Genomic DNA, 14,728 nt, shown 5'->3' with positions numbered 1-14,728 from the left:
TATATTGGACTTGAAGAAATCCAAGTTGTAGTTAGGTGGGAAACAGAAGTTTTTTCGGTTTTATTATGGGATGATCTTTTAGTTAACTATTACGTGTAAATATATTCATGCAGATATTCTACATGATTTATACTAGCGTAATATGTGTAAATAAATCTCTTTATATGTATGCGTATATTTGCTTAAAAATTTTTGCTTACCAAACTCCTGTCAGTGTTTTTGGCTACAGACATGAAACTTAATATATAGGGTATTCGAACCCATGCTAAACTTTATACTTAAGTTTTAGCTGGGGAAAATCGGTGCAAAAGTGTAAAAATTCAAAAAGTGGAATTTGCCAAGTGAAGGTCTAACGAAGGCATTATAAATATGCATGTGTAACGTAATAGCTATTAGTTTATGTTTTAATTTTTAGCTTTGCAAACATCTTCATAGCTCAGGCATAAACGTCAAAGGAAAAAGTAAATTGTAAACTAAACGTTTTGGTTTCAATTCTTGATGGTGGCGCATGAGGTTTTAAATTTTTTAAAAATTACTATATATTGGATCCAATACGATATAATAAATAGGAAATCATCATAAATGAAAATATATTTAAGTGTATTTTATGACTGGGCAATGCCGGGCGGGTTTGCTAGTACATAGATATTTAAATATTCCATTAAAGTTCTCCTTTATATCGAGTTAGTAAAGAAGTTGAGAACATTAGTTCCTCTCACCCCAATTAAATATCTTACGCAATATCTTTGTTTACCACAATTATAAGTCTACGAAGATAAACCTCAATTCATTGAACACGCACATGCATTCAAGCAAAATAGGTATTTCATACAATAGCTTTGAACTGTTGTGAACTTTAAGTTGCCGTTATTACAGCAACATTAAATTGTCACACAGCAACTAATAAGCAATTTTTCAAAGACTTTCTACAAGCAGAAAGTGTTTGTCCTTCAGCAGAGACATCTTTCAAGTTCATATAATACAGATTAGGCTCCACCTCTTTATAAAAAGTGCATGTCGCAGTCAACTCAATGAAAAATTCAGTTTTTTTTTGTTTTTTTTTTTTGTTACAACGAAGTCATCACTTATCAAGGCCTGGAGGCCAGTCGGGGATAAGGGTTATTGCGTGTACAGTAATCAGTAGGATAGTATCGTAGTAAGGGAGATCTGATAAAGTGTCATCATTTTTCCAGCGGCCTTGGCAACAGATTTGATGTATGTGTTCTATTTCAGATCAGGAGTAAAGGTCAATCCCAGAAGATTGCCAAAATATGGAGCCTCTCCAAGACGAGAGCCATCCATTTCAATTGATGCCAGATGGGGATCAGAGCGTTGATGATGTAAAGATAGAAGCTTGGTTTTAGATGCATTAAAAGTAACCAGCCACCTCTTCCCCCATTGTACCATGCGCTCAAGATCAGGAGAGAGAATCAGATAACTGTCATTTATGGCCTTTGATGTGTTGCCATAGATGATCATGTCATCAGCATAGATGTCAATGAATCATTTAAGTATGTGTTTTGGGAGATCATTGATGTAGATCAGGAAAAGAGTTGGGCCCAGGATGGACCCTTGAGGGACACCAGCATTAATACTGTGGGCTTTTGTAACTTCCAGCTTATTTTGACCTTGCATTCCATGAGCGATGTTTTTGACAAAGGGGGGGGGGAAATGGCGTTTTCTAGATTAGAATGTTAATGAGGTCTGCATTTTAGGAAAATCCAATTGGAATAGAATTGGCAAATACAAATTTTTTTTTTGTAGTTCTATTTAAGCATAATTTTTCTTTGTAAGCATTTTGGACGAAGAGTCTTTCTGTTGTATATACTTCAAGAGGGGGTTTGGATTTGTTTCCTCAGTTTTCTAGCAACTTTCTGAATTTTTTTTTTTTTGACATAGGCATCACCACTTATCAAGGCCAAGAGGCCACTCAAGGATAAGGGTTAAAGAGTGTACAGTAGACAGTGGACAATATATTAATCATTAGTAATGAAAATTTGGTAAATTTGATAACTTATATAGAACGGCTCATCAAGAACTTATTTACGTTAGACTTGAACACAACCATATTGTAGTCAGCCGGAAAGCAGGAAAACGGAAGACAATTCCACAGGCGTGCAGTTCTAAGAAAGAAGCTTTGTTCATGGAATCTACGTTTAGGTACAGATAAAGAGTGGGGGGAATTATTGATAGTGTGTACAGCTAAACGAGTGTTTCTTGTGAAAGTTTGGCGATTAGGATTTATTTTCACTCCTGTTCTCATCTTGAGTGCTATTTCCATGTTTCGGTCAATGAAGCCTGACTTTCTCTAGGTTTACAGGGTCAAACTCGGGAATCTGGAATTTTGAATGAAACCCTTTTACTTCCAGGGTAGCATGCTCTTGTTTCAGCTATGACTGGATAGAGATCCTAATTCCGAGTTTGACAAGCTGTATTTGAAGGTCGGCAGCTACATCAACTGAAACATGAAAATGACACTGAAGACACGAACAGTAGTCCAAAATATCCAAATAATATAACAAGCTAGGAAAAAAAAAAATAAAAAAAAAAAAATAAAAAAAATAAATTTAAAAACCCACATGCTCTTCAGGGACAAAAATAACTCAAATATAAAACAGACCATTTTTTTTTTTTTTTAGAAAAGGATTTTATTAAACTTTGAAAAAAAAAGAAAAGTTATTCATAAATTTGTGTTATTAGAATACACTGAAGTTGTTTCTTAAACTTCAGAATGGAAAAAAAAAACAAAAAAAAAACGCCCAAATAAAAGTTCTGCATGAATTATGTCTAATGGTACAATATTAGACATCAAAATCCTGTAAATTGATCTAGTTTTTTCTTTAAAGAAAAAAATAAAAAGGCTGAAGTACTATCCTGATAGAATCTAAAAACTTTGAATAAACAAAGATCTCCAAATTGAGATCTTAAAAAGGCATTCTCAATAGGAGAAATCAGGGATTGGGAAAAAACCTAAAATTTTCTTTAAAAAAAAACTTTATCAATTTAGTTGATAAGGTGTATATTTTCTTTTCGTCACAGTTCGGACTTAATACAGATTTTTCTTTCTTTTCATTGGGGGGGAGGGTGAACAAGTGTTAAAAGTTCTTCCAAGCTTTAAAAAAATATTCCAAAATGTAAAGTCCTAGTTTCAGTATGTTTGTATGGAAAGAAAAAAAAAGTTATTCATATCCATTTTCATTGTCATTTTTTTTTGTTTTATTTATTTTATTTTATTTATTTATTTTTTTTTTTTTAAATCACCGATGTTGATGGAGTGCGTGAAATCCCATGAGAGGAAACACATGCATACATTCACATGTCCAAGATATCACAATCTGATGCACAGTCAACTGCAGTCACTTACAAAGAGTTTCCCCCGGAATTTTTTTTTTGTAAAGATGTACATGATCACAATGAGGAAAGCTTTGTCCTTTAACAAGCTTGTTCCTGGGGCCTTTGTGCTTCCATGAAGAAAAGTTTATACAGTTCAAGTAGATACATTTCTACCAGAAACCTTTCAAGGGGTCACCTAAATCATAGAGGTTCATGGTTGGATCCCAAACATTTTTTTTCATGATGATTTTGGGAAAAGAAATATCAGTCTTGGCTTTGCTTTCTTTTTTTCGTTTCTTCAAAAGTTGGAGAGAAGAAAAAATGAGTCACTCTTTTCCAGTACGTCTCGAAGGAGTAAGCGATGATCGACTACTCGACTGGAGCAATGTGTTTGAGTGCTGCAAAGCTGCAAGCGACAACCTGCCCTCTCGAAGTGTTTAATTTTGGGGAGTACCTTTTGCCTGCAAGAAGAAAAAAAAAAAAAAGGAAATTTTAGTTTTACAATTATAATCAAGAACTAAAATATTTTAGTATCCAATTACTTATATTGGTTACAAAGCTTTAAAAATTGGGAGTTCAGAAACTCAAATGCCAGATTTATGGAAATCTGGCATTTGAAATTTTATGACTCCCATCTTAAGCCACAATTATTTTTATTGAAAGAATAAAGTAATGTTTATTATGAATGCCATTAGAACTAGCAAACATGTTCCAACCTCAAACATCTTATGAAAACATTAACATAATATTCCATTATTTTTACTGCAAAATTGTTTTATAAAGTTGTAAATATTTAATGTTTACAGCTAATATTTTATCAGTTAATTAGCATTTTGACTAGGAACAAAGTGTAGTATCTGTTTTAGTACTACACCATATTTTCTGTCCTCAGTCTGAAGAAGTTCAAGATGGAGGAAATGTATTTTTGTTCCAAGCCAAAGTGACCCTGATTTTAGAGCTGCATATTTCTTATATATAAAAAAGAATTTAATATATGACCTTTTGGTCATTAAATGGAAAGGAAAGTAAATAGAAACATCTAGCGCATTTTAATGTTATGAATATATCTTTGGTAAAGGATTCAGTCGAATTCACGAGTCAGTTTAAAGGTTGCCAAGGCACCCATGTTTAAGAAATCAAAACTATTCTACTTAGGGTTAAAATATTAATTTTAGCTTAATTGTAATGTATATCGAAAAAAATCAGAGGAACAGAGCCATATTATATCTAGGACATTTAAACGTATTAAATTTTGTAACTGAACAAATAGGTAAATAAAAAAAAAAAAGTGAATTAATACTTACAGGTAGTATAGAAGAGATGGAAAAAAAGAGTAATCAACCAGGAAGTACAAGGATGGATCGATTTGAGGTGCCATTCATGTAGAGATTGTTATAATATGTCGCAAAGATTCTGTCTGGTCTGCTCGTGGTAGATTCAGAGCTTGGACACTAGAAGGGAAAGATGGAAGATTTCATTGTAAAAAAGGTAACTAAAGCAGTTCAATATAAAAATACAAACAAAATCCAAGACAAATTTGAGACTATTTTGCACTATTTGATTCATTATGGCTATTTAGACAAAATAAACTCAGAACATGAAAATTCTATTTGGCTTTCTACAATCTATAATTTTTATTCATTTTGAAATAAGCAAATGTCATTGTCAGCTAAATATTTAAGTGAGAAATATTTTCTATCTTTAAAATTGTAGTTTAAGTGTTCAAAGACATATTGTTTTCCTATGAAAACAATTGTCAACCAATTTTTTTTTTTTTTTTTTTTTTTTCTTTACTTCATTTTCACCCCAAACAAGGCACATTGCCACTTTGATGTAGGGGGCTACTATCAGGGACATAAGCTACAGGGGTACTATGTGGGGAGTTGGGCAGCAAGATGTTGGTTCATGTTACACTTGAACTTCTGCATGTCAGTACAGTTGGGGAAGCAGGAACTCTGAAGAAATACCAGAGTCCAGCGATCTGGGGAAGAAACTACTGGAGTAGAAGGCTCTCTTACATCTAGGGATCTAAACTGAAGGAGTGTGATTTTGCTGCTTGTCAGGGTATTTACATTGAGGGCGTACAAGTGCTTGCAGTTCGTCAAAGTATTCACCATTAAAATACTTGTAGAACAGGCAGAGGGATGCTACATTTCAATGGGACAGGCTGAAGCTTAGATGACAGTTCAAGACCTATTAGATTGGCAACTCTTTTAAACCTCGTTTAGGAGTGAGACTAGTAGCAGATGCACCAGCCCAAATATAACAATACTCCATACATGGGCGAATAGTGGCCTTATAGAGGTACAGGGAATGCCACTTATGAAATGCAAGTAAAATTGTACTGTTTTAGTACAATATGATGGAATAATTAATTTTAAATGAGTAATATCCGATTTTCACGGTAATATCAGTTTCAAATTGATCAGACTTTTTTTTTTAAATGTATGCAACAGGTTATAACTAGGGCTATGACAAGAGAATATTCTTATCCTTGTTTTAACTATCAAGTATATATCTGACAGTTAATTGAGAACCACATCACTATCTAAAAACAGATTAACTGATATATACTTGAGTCAGAATGAAAATATTCTATTGTCATAGGCCTAGTTATAATATGCCGTCAAACATGAAAATGCCGTATTATATAGAAGTTTCAGACATATTTAGGTTCTTATACTTGAAGCATCAGTCCTTGTACTTTGTACTCACGTATTTAAATCTAGAATTCAGTTTGCAAGTTTTATAAACTAACAAAAGTCACCTGATGGGTACAACTGTAGGGATTTTGTGCACATAAAAATGAGGACTTTAGTGCAAAAATGAGTCAAAACTTTCATCACAAGCCAGTGAGACAAAGCTGTCTTATGCTAGTTGAATGTAAATCTATAAATCTTTCATTCAAGTAAAAAAAAATGAAGGAATTATTTGAAGTAGCCAGTTAGAACAGATAAGAGATGTAGAGGGAATGAACACTTGTTTACGTGGGGGGGGGGATATAGAGTATGTATTTGCTTCCCCACTGAGCAAATTAGCCACAAGGCCGTTTTTTAATGTGGAGAGAGAGGGAGGGGGGAGGGAAAAGGGAGAGAACCAGCTCCCGAGAGATGGGAAATGGGAGCTGGATAATAACTGTTGGTATGAAGGGTTGCCCCTACATTGACCAAGGTCTGATATGTGGGGATTACCCCCACATATGGTCTTTGCTTGCAGTATCTGTCGGAACAGATACTACACTTTGATCTTGTCGCCCGGGCCGCACAGGGCAGGGGCAATATGGGGGGGGGATATAGAGTATCTAACATGCAATATTAAGATCGAAATATAAAATAATGATGCTCCAAACATTTGCGTGATAAAGCAGATATGAAAGTTTTAACTACCTGTATGATTAACACAATTACAAAGACGAAAAGGTTATATCTTACCTGCACGAGTACACAGCAATAATCCTTGTAATCTTGTTCATTTCCATTCGAATCATCTGCTCTGATAAGATTGGCCAGTTTTTCTGTACTGTCGACTTTCATTAGACAGATGTCGCTCTCCCAACAAAACGCCTCAATTAGGGTCTGTTGAATACCAACCGTGACAGGTTGATTGGGGTCGACAGGTAGAATGCACATCATGACCACATCAGAATTCCTGTAGAGAAGAACAAATAGAAAATTAGCTTGATCATAAGGCGTTACATATACACTAAACATTTAAATTAGCAGGGATACCTGGCATGGCCCAGGGTCATAATTAAAGATGTTAAATAGTGTTAGGTTTCTAATTTCATCCCTTAGAAGAGAAATTCCTTTTTAGATAAAGAGTGAAAAAAAAAAAAAAAAAAAAAAAAAAAAAAAATTTAGACCTTCAGAGCACTCCCGAAAGCACCAAATAAAATTTAGGATGCCTTCAGAGTACTAAAACCAAGTTTCCCCTATTTTTTTCAGAAAATAGTTAAATCCGGAGTTAGCATCTTTCAATTTAAAAACATGCATAGTCTTTTCATGGGCTGTATTTATTTATAACATTGAAAATAGTGTTTACTTCTTGACAGTATTTAATGATACAAACGGGCATTTTAACCCCCAAGAAAATATTTTCCAGGGTTCTGACTAAAGTACCAACTTTGTAAGGGTTGTGTATTTTTTAAGTTTTAGCTGGATATACAAAGACATAACTACCCTTTATATAATAGATAATCATCATCATCTTTATTTAGGCTGATTGTTGGCTAGAGTGAATCCAATAATGAAATACTAATTGATCAAATCAGTAACGCTCACTTGTGCAGATTAAAGATCATGCTATCATCATTTCCAGCAAGACCAGAAATTTATCAACATTGAACCCATTCATTACTAGACAAGCGATTTGAAAATACCACATCCTGTATGTAAATTGCTAATCCTTGTAATTTTGAAAACAGAACCAGCTACCAATTTGCAACTACAATGAGCAGCGTTGTCTACTTCACTGATCTGTGGCAACCAGACACTGGCTGGTGATCAGTTTCAGTTTTTGAAAGGTACAAATTCATTCATTATTTTTAATGAGTTGTGTTGATTAATTAATTCCCCTGCTCTGAAAAGGGACGTTATTTACCTCCCCATTGAAAACAGACAAGGCCGTTTTTTTAATGTGATGGAAACACCCCTAAAAAGTGGTACTGGATTGGAACAAAAATAAACACCTAAGTCTGATAGAGGAAAGAGACTAGCAGCATGACAGGTATTACACTTTCTTCCTAGCCAAAAGGGGAAGTGCACTCAGAGTGCCGATATACCATAAAACAGTAATTGTGGTTATTATGACCATCAGAACTTCCGGCACTCTTGTTTAGTCAATGGTAAGCGAACCAGGACAGTGACCATCAAGATAAGCACACTTTTTTAATGTAATTTGCTCTGGAAATTCGACAGGAGATATTCTATAGGCAATGATAGGATTAACAAGTTACAATTCTTTTGAATTGAATATGTTTTATGATGCAATGTACACAACATTATAACGATATTAGAACGTGAAGTTATAATGGAATAGTACCAGATGCATTTAAAAGTCGGATTTAGACTTGTTTTATGTCACATCAATTAATTTTCGTAATAGTTAATGTGATTACAGTTGTCCACATTTACATTCATGATGTTAGTTTAATTAGTTCTTATTTACTTTGATCCAAGAGAACAGACACAAGGTCGGATTTTAATTAGAGGAAAACCAACTACCAAAATCCGGCTGTTTGGATTGGGATAAAAATAAAATTTGCTTCAAGATGGATTTCTCCATTACTGATAGAACAGAACAGGAACTACACTTTGCTTCTCGCAAAATAAAAAAAAAGTGGGTATTTCCAAATACCTATGCATAGTCATAAAAAAAAAAAATAATAAAAAAGGATACCCACAGTACTTGGGAGCAATGGAAAGGGTTGCCCTAAATTGAAGGCTCGTGTATAGTCTTGAATAATTATAATCATTAATATAATCAATTAGTTTTCATACTGCAAACATCTGTAGAATGTTCCTGTTTGAGTTTAACATCTAATCAAAATGGATCTATAAGCGAGAACCAAAGTAAAAACGAATCACCGTAAACGCTTACACGCATTAGGTAATTATGAAGAATGAAAGTGAAACGATTAAAAATGCGAAATTAAGATGTTAATATTAGCAGTATTAGCATCTTGGTGCTTATCCAAGGTTACAACACGCTATTACAACGTGCACACTTGAGAAATAACGTGACTTGGTACCGATCTTACTAGAATCGAAATCACTGCAATTTATTAATGTGTAATAAGAACAGCTGGGAAATATTCCACTAATCAGATGACGCGGTTTCTGAATGGAAAGTCCCAGCTCAAAAACGAGGCAATGACCCACATTCGATTCGTTTTAGCAGACAATGCGTAGTAACGTTCATCTCGCGTAGTTTTTCTTTCTATTTTTCGACAAATCACGGTGTTTGTAGGCAATGGTTATGTAATTAAATAAAAAAAACTTTAAAAAAAAACTTACATTTCAAGGAGTTTAACCGAACTGGCCACTCCACACGTCAGTCGGTCATCGTTTCGAGCGACGATGATCAGGTCGCGAACCACTTCACCAAGATTATCCCTGAAAAATTGAAATTCATTTTTAATTAGCATACGGAAAGGGGGGGGGGGAAGAGTCCAATAAGGCAACTACGTAGCTTTAACAAAAAAAACAAAAAAAAAAACAAAAAAAAAAAACAAATAAAATAAAAATAAAAAAAACAAACAAAAACAATCTTCATACGAGGGTAAAGTTCACTTTTTATACCCAGCTGCAGCTGCACGATGAGAACAGAGCATCATTTCGTCCGCAACCGCATTCACGAATTCTGTCATTAAACTCACTTCACCTTTCGAAAGAAGGTAATGCCTAGGAAGTTTTGAGATCAGATTTGTTCGCCCATCACAAAGCAATTTTAGTTGAATGGCAATTGAAGTAAGACGAGGGGGGGGTGAAGGAGACAAAAATTGCATCGGTCGATAAGTTTTGTTCCCGTGTGAACATAAAATGCATTGTGACCACGATCAAAGTGTATTGATACCACCGTCCTCGGTCGTGAAGAAAACAATCTAGATTGGCTATTTTTATCCGAATACAGCACCCCTTTATGGGTACATGAATTTTCCTACATTAAGAACGATAATTTGTTATCACTGGTGGCCATTATTGTACGCGCAAGCAAGCGCCAACAATATGCGTGCACAACTATGGCCACCAATTATAAAGCAATGTAATTCCTTATATCAGGAAAACTTTTCCGGACAATTTAAATAAATGCGTTATTCGTTTTTAGCATACCCGAAAACTTTAAGACATTTTAGGTGATTGGTGGAAAATAAGTAAAAATTTAGCTTTAAAAAAAAAAAAAAAAAAAAAAAAAAAAAAAAAAAAAAAAAAAAAAGAAAAAGTGTCTACCATGGTGAGGGGAGGGGGCAAATAAACGGAGAATAGATTTCAGCAGTTCGGATCAAATCTAAAATGTTGGAAGATACTGTATTAAACTTGTACTCAGGTTTTTCTTTTAAATTAAAAAAATGAAAAAAGGGGTGTGGGAGCTTTTAAGGCAGAAAATGCAGCAACGTACATCGTTGGCTCCGTAATGGGAAAGAAATATTACGTAAGCGGCACGTTTTTACAAACTTTTCAAAGGTCGACCGGACGAATTCAGTTAATGCCTGCTTTACAAAACAATATTTATATAGCAAGGTTAATCAAACTAGCTGATTTTTTTTTTTTTTTGCACTGTTGAATGCAATATTTGATATTAAAACCATTTTCGAGTCTTTAAACCATATCTACCAGGTTATAAACTGTTCAATTCAAATAGATTGTTGAATTCGCTTTGAAGCGCGTTAGAAAAGGGAAAATTTGGTTCTCTTGAACTTTTCAGCTTTCAGTAGCAACCATTAAAAGCTTATTTTAAAGTCAGTTATTTTTATCAATTTGGTTCAAGTAATAATTTGATCAAGCACCGTACAGTATTGCGTAGACCAAGTTATGAACTAGATATAAACCTAGAACCAATTTGTTAAAAATAATGTTTTAAATGGTAACCATCTGAAAGCTGAAAAGTTCAACTCGAAATATGCCATCTCCCGTGTTTTATTTGCAAGAATATTGCTCGAATAAAGAATTTGATGGAGTTACAATATTTCGTGGCGTATCCCTAGGTTCTCCCATTTATGTGGAGACCTTAAAGGATGCTTTCTTCTTTTCAAGGCGTTGGCGGAGATCAGGGAATGAAGCTTCGATTTTAAAATATTAAATGTAAGAACAAATGTAGGTTTATAATTGGATTATAGATTTTTTTCAAACAAGAAAACTCCAGGTTTGCCAAAAAAAAAAAATAAAAATAAAATAAATAAAAGCGACGGGACGAGAGAAGTGGCTGCTTAAAAATATCTAAGTTTTAAATGCTAAAGTAATACTACCTAAAATTTAAATTTCAGTTTAGTTAATTTCTTTTAGTTAAAAATATAGGATTAATATGTGCAAAGAAAAATATAGGATTAATATGTAGGAGTGCAAAGAAAGGTCGAATTTAAATAAAGACAAAGAATGGCAATATTTTAAGTTGAAAAGAACGCCATTTGTTTTGTTTTTTTTCGATTTCTAGGAATCGTCGAATAATCAGGTGCTTTGTTTAAAATTTACGCATGTAGGCCAGGCAACGTTTAATATCACGCGGAGGAGAGCGAAACAAGAGGTGAAAGCGATTGCCCTCTATCACGTGGATGGATCGCCCTGCTTTTTGCCACATACGATCGAAGTCGCAATGAATGAATAAGTTTAAGGACTCCTCGGTTTAGGATAACATCCAATGAAATCATGTTAACGATTTATGTACATATTTGATAAAAAAAAAAATCGATTTGAGAATCTTAAGTAGGACGATCTGAAGTGATTGTGGTATTATGGTGATTGAAGGCTAGTTAGAAATAGCTTAGACAATTATAAAGTACAGTGGTAAGAATCGCCATAGACTCCTTCCTACACTTTTGAATGGCCTTGTGCCTAATTTAATTCGATTAATGTAAAAAAAAAATAAAATAAAAAATTTAAGTGCAGTAAAAACCCTCTCGGTGGAGTAATTTTTATCGCACCCAAAACGTTCCTTTTAGGGGAGCAAGATAAAAAAGTTTTCCTTCGTAGAGGAAGCAGAGTTTTACGATGTAGATAGCTATCATAAGAGGGTGGGGTAAAGTATAACACCGAGAGTCCTTTGTTCCGAGAAACAAATCCCAAACAATAACATGGACAAAGAAATGAAAACAGCTGATCTGAATGGCTTAACATGCTGGGTCCTATTGTTTCGTGGGTAGGAGAGGGAAGTTTAAAAACTAAATTTAAACTTGTCCTTAAAAAAGCAAACAGTAAAAATTGTTTAAAAAAATTGAATTTCTAGATTACATAAAAATGTAGTGCTTGTGTAGAATACGGACCATGATATTTGTTTTGGATAAGATTCAAGTTAAATATAACTTTTACGGTAGATTTGATTAAATCGTTAAGGTGAAAGTACAGAAGTTACAAAACGCCCTCCCCTTTCATAGGGAAGGAGTTTTAAAGTAACGTTATTTCAGTACCGTCCGTATTCTGCAAAATTCGTGGGGTGGGGAGTGGGTATTACACTAGGGTTGGCGCACTCAGTCTAATCGGTACCACCCTCCAATTAAAATTTATTTAGCAGTGCAGGATATAAAACAGCTAAAGTTATATCACAAAAAAAAAAAAAAAAAAAAAAAAAAAAAAAAAAAAAAAATCAAGGTAGTTTCCAAAAATATTCGGATATTTGTTTCAGTGCGTTAAGCACGGCGCAGACAAGATAAAAATGACCCAGTTTCATCAGATTGTGCAATCGACGCTAATCGCACTTTGCACGACTTAGCTAAATCCATTAGCGTAAAAAAAAAAAAAATAAATAAATTAAAAAAATGCAGTCTTTCAAAAAAGGTAAATTAACAACTGCATAAAAATGTGCAACAATGCGATATAAACCAATTATATCACATAATCAAGTTCCAAAATTAAATTTAGTAAAACACGTAGAGACGTTTAAAAAAAAAAAAATGACTTATGTAAACAGGTTAAATGGGGATTAATAAGTATTTGGGGATAACAGAATAATTAGTTAACGTAAATATTTTCATTTCAATCAGTGTGTACCATCCAAATCGCGTCAGTATGTTAAACTTAAGCGAATAGAAATTTAAAGAGACTTAATTTGAGGATTTAAAAAAAAAAAAAAGTTTATTTACACTAAAAGATTTTTTCGGAGTAGTACCTATTTACTATGCCTCCCCACGGGACAGAGACACCAGGGTCGTTTTTTAACGTGGAGAAAAGTTCGGAGTAGTAGACAAGGTAGTATTTCCAGTCAAGCCAACTAGAAAACACGCATGCACTACGCAGATCACCCATATTTATATCTGGAGTATTATGTGTAGTCTCACGAGGATCGTCGTGTTAGGGGTTATCTGCATCTTCACATAGAATCAGTGTAATCGCCGGTTGCTCCCCATTGGGAGATGCCGACGATACCCAAATCAAATTTCGCATCCATTCAGAGAGAGAGAGAGAGAGAGAGAGATTTGTAAGGATTTCCACATTATAGTCAGACTTTAGGAGGATACACCAGACATAAGTTTAGAAATTATGTAGCGCAAGACTATTTGATCGAAGTGACTCTTGCATTATACTCTATGATGCAAGACAAAGTTAGGTGGGGGTTTGAAAATTCAGCGCACCAGTCACCACCCTGGCCTACACACTAAAATAAAAAAATAACACTCTGGCAGCCTCATCGACGTTCCACGTTAGTGGCGCCTCAATCGATTAGCTTGAAACAAAACCCTTCAAAAGATAAAGCTTGGGAGGGTGTGGACACTGGGCCGCCGCCTGGGTCGTCCCAGGAGTCCTGGGACTGAATGAAATGGCTTGTCACAGAAATTGGTGCAGTTTTAAATATTTAAAATCTCATTTCAAATGGTGCTAACTTAATTTTATAGTAGCTGAATTGTTATATATAATTATATATATAGTAAAGCTAGCAAACAAATAAGAAGAACTGGGGAAAATCCAGTTTCCAAGAAACTGAAAGATTCAAACAGAACGTTACGCGGTACGAGAGGGAGGAAGGGGCTTATGTTTTTTTTTCTAAAAGACACCAGCTAATTGCCTTTTAGGTTTTCAAATCAGTTTGTTTTTGTTTTGTTTTATTGCAGTCTAATATTTACTCTTTAAAAGATGCATTTTTCTATAATGGGCCTAAAATTGAAAAGATCCAATTATTTTCCGTTAGCAAAGTTAAGTTAAAAAAAAAAAAAAAAAAAAAAAAAAAAAAAAAGTTTTAATAAATGCCGAAGCGTAAAGCTTCTTTGTTTTAGTCGTTTCAAACGGAAGACTTTCAGTCACAATATAGACTTAAAATTGGAGATTTTTTTACGCATGAAAAGTAAAATAAAAAATTCTATTGTGAGATTAGATATTTACTTTTCAATCGCGTTCAGAGAGAGAGAGAGAGAGAGAGAGAGAGAGAGAGAGAGAGAGAGAAAAGCTAATTCGGAGTCTTAATTTTGTATAGAATAAAAAATATTAAAAAGGCAATACTTACATTGATTCAGGTTGCATCTGTTTTTCGGCGTCGTCTGGAAGAATCATATTATTGCTAGAGGAAAAGTCCGATTCTGGAGGGTATAGATCCAGGATTTTTAGCTTTTGTTTACAGAGCTAGAACTGATATAAAAAAAATCCAATATTTGAAAAATAAAAGCGCAGTTCAAATGACCAGCAAAATTAAAAAAATAATAGTAAAAGAAAGAATCACTTGTTTAAAGTTTTAAAGGCAGCAGATAAACTGCGTG

At 34.1% G+C, this 14,728-nt stretch overlaps 1 protein-coding gene across 1 annotated transcript in view; it reads right to left on the bottom strand.

Moving 5' to 3' along the window:
* Positions 1-3,214: 3,214 nt before the first annotated feature.
* The window catches only part of LOC145296751 (growth arrest and DNA damage-inducible protein GADD45 beta-like), an 11,854-nt gene continuing 340 nt past the window's right edge, over positions 3,215-14,728 (bottom strand). The window contains exons 1-5 of the mRNA XM_080142788.1: positions 14,479-14,728; positions 9,348-9,446; positions 6,765-6,981; positions 4,638-4,784; positions 3,215-3,794 (exon numbers count right to left, since the gene is read on the bottom strand). The exon at positions 14,479-14,728 is cut by the window's right edge and continues 340 nt beyond it. Of these exons, the coding sequence (XP_079998914.1) occupies positions 4,671-4,784; positions 6,765-6,981; positions 9,348-9,446; positions 14,479-14,525 (477 nt within the window). The 5' untranslated portion in view covers positions 14,526-14,728 and the 3' untranslated portion in view covers positions 3,215-3,794; positions 4,638-4,670. The remainder of the gene's footprint in view (positions 3,795-4,637; positions 4,785-6,764; positions 6,982-9,347; positions 9,447-14,478) is intronic.

The sequence above is a fragment of the Euprymna scolopes genome, chromosome 17, assembly GCF_053919585.1.
Source record: "Euprymna scolopes isolate OS-2025 chromosome 17, ASM5391958v1, whole genome shotgun sequence".
Lineage (NCBI taxonomy): Eukaryota > Metazoa > Mollusca > Cephalopoda > Sepiida > Sepiolidae > Euprymna > Euprymna scolopes.
The sequence above is the reverse complement of the archived record's forward strand: the minus strand, read 5'-3'. Positions and strand labels throughout refer to the sequence as shown.